The sequence below is a fragment of the Dysidea avara genome, chromosome 3 (genome assembly GCF_963678975.1).
Source record: "Dysidea avara chromosome 3, odDysAvar1.4, whole genome shotgun sequence".
Lineage (NCBI taxonomy): Eukaryota > Metazoa > Porifera > Demospongiae > Dictyoceratida > Dysideidae > Dysidea > Dysidea avara.
The window spans coordinates 39,141,822-39,150,915 of NC_089274.1; the positions used below are offsets into that span (position 1 = coordinate 39,141,822).

At 35.3% G+C, this 9,094-nt stretch overlaps 1 protein-coding gene across 1 annotated transcript; it reads left to right on the top strand.

Moving 5' to 3' along the window:
• Positions 1-1,242: 1,242 nt before the first annotated feature.
• Positions 1,243-8,536, top strand: LOC136248270 (uncharacterized). Its single transcript, XM_066040069.1, has 8 exons — positions 1,243-1,377; positions 1,432-1,512; positions 1,809-1,889; positions 3,333-3,524; positions 4,310-4,379; positions 4,427-4,508; positions 7,257-7,446; positions 8,380-8,536. Exons 1-8 carry the CDS (start codon positions 1,322-1,324, stop codon positions 8,501-8,503), a joined length of 876 nt encoding a protein of 291 aa, XP_065896141.1. The 5' UTR covers positions 1,243-1,321; the 3' UTR covers positions 8,504-8,536.
• Positions 8,537-9,094: the final 558 nt, after the last annotated feature.

Consider the following 9,094-nt stretch of genomic DNA (forward strand, 5'->3'; position numbering starts at 1 on the left):
TCATAAAACCATGTTATAAAGTCTTTCCAAGGTATTATCAGTGGATTTATGCTAAAGTTTATTCAACAAGGACCCGGATCAGCATTGGAGATTTACAAGATCGAGATACTCTAATAGAGCAGTCAGCTAACTACTCTAATAGAACATTCACTGGAAGCACGTAGTTGGTTCTGTTATAGAATTTTTCCAAATCTGCCTGCACCTATACATACAATGAAGTGAATTGGTCTTTTTAAAGGGCTTCATTCATCTACTTGTGTAGTTAATATGTATGGCAATACTTAATTCAGGTTCACAATTTCCATTAAAAATGCTCTCAGATTCAATCTTGCATTGTTCAAATTTCAAAATTTTCCACCTTCAACATTATTATTCTAACATGCACCTATTCAGTGTTGTGCAATTGTGAGAGGGGTGCATCATGTACTTGGTTGTCTGTACCTACCCAAACTTTTCCATTAGCAAAATGCTTCAGAGAGCCATACCTATAATCTAAAGGCAGTATATAAAATATCTGCAGGCAGAAAATTTTATGTGGAAATGTCTCCAAATTGCAGTGTTTTAGCATCTACTTTTCAAAATTTTCCTGGGGGGGCATGCCCCCAGACCCCCCTAGTTCTAGCATGCTTCGCACACCTCTACCCAAGAGATTAGTACCTTGAGCTAGCCCCCCCTTTTATAAATCCTAGATCCACCCCTGTGTCCCTGGTGAGACATATATTCTTGATTGCTTTATTAGCATGTTTTAAAGCAACTGATTGCTCTATTAGAGTATTTCGAACATTATTGTGGAAGGATTCAACAATGCTACAAAAAATCATTGTGCTGCAAAATCTAACTTGTATTTTGGCATGATGACCTTTATCAGGCATTTTCAGTTTGTGATTCTCACATTCCGTTCCCGTCTCATTCCCGTTTTCCTAGAATTCTACTTACTCAGGTGTACACTTTCTGCTTTTGTCCAAGACTTATACCATTTCCACATTATGTAAGCAAAGAAATTTATAATATAGTATCAAGCACAAGTGGAGTTCCAAAAATTGGCATCCTATACTCTAATAAAACATGCAGAGCAAAGCTAACAAGCATATGAAGACACAAATGTGTATCTTATTTGCACGCCCAACCCACCTAATGTATTATATTTATTATTCCACTGAATGTAAAAAAATCCTGATCTCCAGATAATTTACATTCCATGTGAGTACACACACATGCAGTAATCCCTTTTTCAATACTATTATAAAGGCTTCTCACGTCACACATCGCAATTATGCACTTACATACCATCCATATCTAACAGGTTTTACCTCCTGATGCAATGTCAATGGTTTGTTCTGCTATGGCTATTGCTTGGAAAGAGTATGGACAGCCAAAGTGAGTACACACATTAACATGTTGAAGATGTAATATCATATTCTGGATCCACAGAGCGGCAATACTAATGGTGATAAATGAAAATGAAACAAATATCTTTGAGTTAGGAGGGTTTGAACTTAAAATGGCTTTAGAGTAAGTTTTAGCATGACACAAACCATCAATAATTGAATAATTGATGTTTCATGTCATGTTATGAAAAGCATGCATCTATCTAAACATCTCTGGTAACTTTTCTTTACATACGTAGCTACTGGTTTACCATATATATATACGTACGTATGTATGTACTCAACTCACAGTCACAGAAATTTTATATTATGCAATTAGATAGTACACTATGAAAGCTACCATATTACATTTCTAAAATTTGAATAAGCATAAGTATTATTATGACGATGACATACAAATTTATCATTTTTTCTGTTCAGGTATCACATAAAAGTTGTGAGGTATACATTTGGTGAATTGTATGATACGGCCACCACCAGTAAAGATGATGGATTACTAGTGTATGTTACAATAGTATAGTGTAAAGGTTGGTGTACTACAATATATATATATTATAATAGTTGCAACATGGGCACGAGGGCTTTGCCTGATATGTATTCCTGAGAGCCACAAGTCTGACGGGCAAGGGCATACAAATCAGGCAAAATCCCAAGTTCCCTGTGTTACAGCTAATGTGTAACACAATCATCAGCTTTTGCTAAGGGTTCAGGACTTGCTGCACAATCTTACAGAACATAATTATTATACAGAATTTCTGATTTTTGATTATGGTACTCAGTAAGCAACTGTTTGCATTACATTGTACCAGCCAACTATGATGATGAGCATTGTACTTTCAATTGTGAGAAAGCATCATGGGACGTTGGTATAGTAAAACATGAACATTGAGACACATAATAGCCACTATTAGTATGATAGGAATAGTGTTTAGTGTGTGGCTTCACTCCACCTGCATAAATGACCACCTAAACGATATTCATCCATTTTGCCTAACCTCTTGCCACTCATTTTGCATTCTGTAGTAACTTGCGTAACTCAATGGCCAACAGCAAACTGTATGCCATTGATTTCCAGTTATCATATACATGAATTGTCAAATGCTGCAATCAAAACAAACGTAAGTGTTTTATATAAACGTCACAGCCGGTCTACATCTAAATATAGCCCAGGTAAGTGACTAGCCAGGCTACTGCATCTTTGATCTGTTAATCTGTCCATGCACTGTGTTACATACGTATGGCTGTAAATCATTTGCCACACATTGCTTGTGTTTGCATGCTTGCTTGTATACTTGCAGTACTATAGTAAGTCAATACATATATTCCTTCTAAACAATAGCCACAATTTTTAACATTTAATCATGCCGTATATGATTAAAAGCTGGAATCTTTATTGATTTGTGATTTCAGAAAGAAAGTGTATGCATGGAAATATAGTAATATCATTTCCATAGTTTAATGCTTGTTACTATAGGCCTGGCATGGCTTTATTCCCCATGGTTTCATTTTCACTATATTTTATTGAATGGGTTTACTGTGGTACACAATCAGTTTGTCTCAAAGTTTACTTCTTTGGTTGCCTGATGTGGCACTATCACAATAAGGAGCATTAGAAGGTATGTGAAGTTGTTTGGCATTAACCGATGATTGAAGGTATGTATCATCAGTGAAAATTGAATTGATCATGATGTTGAAACTGTCAACTGTGGAGAAGATATTGCCACTGTAACTCCCTATTATCTGTGGTTATATCAAACTTTATTGTGCCAAAGAGTTTCCTTAAAAGTTACACTTCAGTTAAATGGTTAAAAATGCACTGAAGAATTGCAAAAGGCAAACAGAGTCTAATGCTAAATTTTCTCATCCTGTAGTATAATCTGCATGTAAAATAAGTGCATGGATTCCTAGTCAGTTTTACCACATTTAACTATTTATTATTCACAGGAATGATACTGAAATAGCCATAGTCTACTACAGATCAGGATACCATCCAAATTTTTTTCCAACTGAAAAGCAGTGGAGTGCATATCTGATGTTAGAGCAATCCAAAGCTATCAAGTGTCCACCAATTTCTCATCATCTGTGCACACTTAAAAGGATTCAGCAAGTCATTTCTACTCCACATGCTCTAGAAAGGTACACAAATGTGATGATATGTACTGTATTTGTGTACAGTGTGTGTTAAAGCTGCTTATGCATGCAAAAGTCTCTCTCTCTCAAACACACACACACGCACACACACACACACACACACACACACACACACACACACACACACACACACACACACACACACACACACACACACACACACACACACAATGGCCATAAGTGACTTTTGCTGTTTTATGAAACTCATCACTTTCATTATACCTAAAAGAAGAGTGATACATAAACTGTGATAAAATGAGTGGTTATATCTTTGCAGGATGAAAATGTTGCAAGCATATTGTTAAAAACCTAAATGAAAAATTGTAATAATTCAATTAGGTTTATGGTAGTTATGTTTATAAATCTTATTTGGAGAAAGTTCTTAGGCAACATGTTTACAAATAAGGTATACATTTTCCGACAGCTTATTGCATTGAAACAAGTGCGGATCAAAGACACCTGTGTATAACAGTCTAGAACAGTGATGATGTAATAGAGAACTGGCTTCAACTATACATGTTTTGCCCTGACTCACCTGATATGCAAGGGAAAAGCTTTTGCTATATGAAGAGCAATCTTGCTTGTAATAAAATAGCAATTTAGTAGGTTGCTGTTTTCAACAGTCATTCATAACCATGCTGTGTACAACAACTACTTTACAAATTATGACAGCAGCTTTTGACACTTCCACACACTATATGCTTAAACAATGTTGTGATTGGGGAGTTATAATAAAGTTTTAATTGATGCAATACCTTTTTATATTTCAGCTTGCTAAATGATCCAAGTATGATAGAAAGGATAAACTCTACCTTTGTTGGTTTGTACTCTTTAGATGAGGTATGTATTCCTAGGTATTGTTGGTATTCCAAGATTGATTTGTTTAGGGGCCCAAGGGTGATGAAATAATTGAAATGGCATTGAAAAATCCTGAAAAGTATGTTTTAAAGACTCAAAGAGAAGCGACTGGTAAATGTACAAGTGTACACTCATGTCAAACATACCAATAATTTATACATTTGTTTTGTTGTAATGGCAATGTAGGTTATTGTACTTGTCCTATATCTATGTTATTTTAGATATAGCTGCACTCAGATTGGTACAATAATCAATGACGGCAAAGCGTTATGATTATTGAATCATTACAAAGGTATCTAAATAGCATAGATACTTAAACACAGTACATGCTTCTGTCTGGTGCTGGTTGATGTCAGCTTTCTGATTAACTCACTTAGATAACGACTAGTAAGCTTAGTACATGTCATAAGATCTTATGTATTAATTAGCAATGATTTCTAATGATTGCTGAGGCTACAGTTACGTAGGTAAAGCACATGACACAAAACAAAACAAAAAATTGTGATGAGTGATATGATTTTTTAAGAGAGTCTAAGATTGTAAGGTGAGCCTGTAGCTTTGATTGCTCCATTAGAGTAGTTACTTAACCATGCACTCTATTACAGTATCCCAATTATTTGTAATGAAAGTGGAGGTGAAAAGTAAAGTGTTGTTTGGGGTCTGATAGCTATTATGGATATTAGTTAAGTGCAATTACATTCATTCTGCTGAATGTAGTACAGATAGTCATTGATACGGTAAAAGAAAGACTGACATGGGCATGGACTCAATAAGTTTGTGTTTTCTGTGAATTTTGCTATACAAAAGCAGGCCACATTGTGAATAGTATATTGATGAGTACTTTAAAAAGTAATCTTGAATGAGTTTTAGAGTAGTTCAATGTATGGGTCTGCAATAAGTACATATCAATACCACATGCATAGATTAAAGTTACTTGTTGGCAAATAAAATGCACTGTTCAAGGAAGTACTTGACCAGGTCTCTCCTTAGTTATTTACATGTAATTTCCTGAAACTGTGGTGACCACCTATAGTGCTAGGATAAAATTCAGGGGTGGTGAAGCAGGTCAAAGGGCAGGTTAAGCACACAGCATACAATCCATACAGATTCAGATGCCATCTGGGAGCATGCCCCAGGTAATTTTCAACTGTGCTTTAGGCTATTTTACTGTAAGAATACAAATGTGACTGCTCTATTAGAGTGATTTACTGCTTTATTAGAGTATCTTGATCACTGAAAGCCATGGCTCTCCCATTTCCATTACCTGTATGTGAAATTGAGCATAGACAACATAAGTAAATGACATTTAGTGAATACATTTGTACAATACCTAATATATTAAACAATAAACAACTAATAGAGCAATCACCTTGACAGGTAGAACTGGTATTTACTGACTACTTGCTGGTATATATTGTATTTTGAATACCTCAATAACTGCTATGCATCAAACCATACACCTAGTCTAAATAATAGTTATACGGGCACAATGTGGAGTCTATGAAATTTATAAACCCAAAGGCCCGGGCTGTAGCGCACGAGCGAAGCGAGGGCGCTACTAAGGGCCTGAGGGTTTATAAATTTCATAGACTCCACATTGTGCCCGTATAACTGCTTTAGACTCTATTTCACATTACGCTCAGATTACTTACCTCATCCATGGCTGTTTCTGCTGTAGGCTCGGCAAAAGTGGCTGGTTTTCTTGTGATAATACTAGCGCCATGGCAACTATGCGTCCTCACGTGACAAAATAATAGCACTCGTTAAATCACTGCACGTGAACAATGCATAGCGATTGGATAAACCTAGATTTTGAGCATATGTTATATTGTGCCTGAAGGCGTGGAGTATATTAGAAAACAAGGTGGAGTATATGAGATTTATTACCCACCCAGAACAGCCTAAATAGAGTCTAATTAATGTTAACAAAACATATCCATTTATGATGACTTAGTGAGTACAAAATTAAGCTCAGACATTCTCTTAAAATAAAGAGATGTTTGTAAGTTTCTGTGGTACTTTGATCACATTCAGTTAAAACAATTTACTGTATATTGGTTGACTGGCTAACTCACTCACTGACAGACTAACTGACTGACCGACTGACCAACCAACCAACTGATTGACTTATATTACCTAAAGTTGTTACTCATATTACATTGTTTGGTTGATATGCTGTAACATTTTAGCAATAGACTGTTTGTGAACCTGCAATACAACACACTTACAATGCTTAAGACCTTCCATTCCTTAAATTATCTATAAATATTTATATACTGTACTTACACCTGAAGTAGAACTTTAATAAACAACTGCTAGGAGTGGTAAAGAGTTTGGGTATATAGGCAAAGTAGTTTGAACTGAAGCTATATTATTCAAGTTGAATGTTCTATTAGAGTGCCTCAACCTTGCATTGTTATACTTGACTGGTTTTGTATTGCAACTGTAGATTTTAAACCATTGAAAGGCTCTGATAGGACAGTTAGCTATACATGTGAATTCCACGTAGCCATGTCATAAGACTATGAATGTTAATGGAATGTGTACCAAACTTTATATACATTTTATGTGTTACTGCACCAGGGTTATCAAGTTACTCATTTATATTTATAGTGATTTTTGTAAAGGGCGCAAAAAGAAGAAAATCTAGGCCCTTGAAAAGAAGAAAATCAAAACTTTGTTTGCATATATCTCAAGAATGGCTGACTTAAATTTGGTGTGTGGACTGTCCTACTTGCTCCATTGCAAAATGGCTTAATTTATCATAGAGCTAGTAATATACACAACAGTGTGGCACATTTGCTTTCTTGGTCATGACAAACTACATTATGTCTCAAATTGCAATTTAAATTTTTTTAGGCGAATGTTACATGGATGAGACCCTAAGACAAAAGCTGTTGCATTTGCAAGGGTTGGAGTCAAGGGTTACATATACATTGATGAATCGCATTAACCATCCTACACAAGATTATGTGGTTGTTGGTAGTGACAGTAAACACCAACTCCTTCAGACTAGTCCTGAAGTTGGAATTTATGGGGTATTAGTGAGGTTAGTAATGTATTTTGATATGATTGCCATCAATTGTATCTACATCTAAACATTATACTACAATGAAGTTAAGCATGTGAATGCCTAAAATGACTGTTAAAATGTATGTCAAATACCCTATATTTATATTTTATTAATAGTATAGGTATATATTTGGTTTTTTCACACACAATGCAGATCCAGGGCTTATGATGAGAATTTTCAAGTGTCAGACAAACTTGCAGTTGATCAGACAAACATATAGTTGACTGTACACACCAATACACTGTATAGACAAAAGTACGTACCTGTTGTGGTGCTGCCAAGTATCCTGAGTATTGTTTGTCACAGCCATAAAACATCCACATAACATTTGTATAGCTACTTTTATGGGGTTTTAGTACAGCAGAGGGGTTGGCACTGATTAGTATATTTGTGGTCCCTCCTAGCTCCCTTGGTTTGTAAGAATATAGCATATCCTAGCAACCAACTGGTAGTTATTGTTGGTAGAATAAACAGTCATGCATAGCTCAGATGGTGTCAAATCCAAGTATGGTGAGAAAATTGTCCAACTGTTATATAATCCCTGCAAAATATATCCTTCATTCAAGTAACCATACACTGACTTTACACAGGCTTATATGAGGGATTTATTATAGACTTTGAAATACTGTTTCTATGGACTTTGGTAAACTAAATAAGGCCTGTGTTATGGCACATGCATAAGTAAATTATGCAGAACCCTGTGTTTCAAAGTCTAGACACTACAGGTTGCTGTTGTATCTTGTCAAGTTGTTTGCTATATAGAAACACATCCATGTTTGGTTTTTGAATACACACACTGCACCTTATGGACGTAGAGCCTAGCAATATCACAGTACATGTGTTATACATGCATATTCATAATATTATATACAAGTTACATGTAAGCATTACTTTACATGTACATTTTAGGAATGGAAAAAAGACTTTGATGAATTCATCAGCTGGTTATTCAGTCAAATGTCTACCAAACACGTTAGATGAAGTACAATTTACTGAGGGTGCTCTTAGTTCACTGATTCTCACTCAAAATTAAAGTCTTCGACAAATACTATAATGAGTGCTTGTACACAACTATTATATAATTATATGTATGTACCTTATAAAATTAAATTATAATAGGAAATGGCAGTATTTTAAGTGACCATAAATTTGCAACTATTTGGCTATTGTAAACTTTTGCACAATATTAATGTGGTCAGCAAATGGTGCAATAATTGGGCAGTACATTTTTCATAACATGGTATTACAAGGATTAAATATTTACTGGCATTGTATGCTAATCTCATCTGATATCTAAACATGAGCCAGCTCAACCTTCAGGACCTCATTCTTTTCTCTTATAACACTTCGGCCATGGTACATAACACATAGGGGCACAAACAACACTCATAGTCTGATACAATCATGGACATGGTAAGTGTAACAAGTGTCTGAAAATTGTCTAGCTATGCTGGGAATACTGCAAACTTGTAGCAATCATCATGACCAATAACCACTGTATCTGAATCATATAATAGAGATCACTTATGTTTTCTAAAATCCTAATAGAACACTCACCTAAACACCACTTTAGAAAGCCAACCTCTAAAATTAGTGGTTCACTACTAATTTCTGCATCAAAACT

Coding starts and splice junctions, on each gene's coding strand:
- LOC136248270 (XM_066040069.1), top strand. CDS start 1,322: ATGTCAATGGTTTGTTCTGCTATGGCTATTGCTTGGAAAGAGTATGGA. Junction 1,513..1,808: donor GAACTTAAAATGGCTTTAGA/GTAAGTTTTAGC, acceptor TTTTCTGTTCAG/GTATCACATAAAAGTTGTGA. Junction 4,509..7,256: donor GACTCAAAGAGAAGCGACTG/GTAAATGTACAA, acceptor AAATTTTTTTAG/GCGAATGTTACATGGATGAG.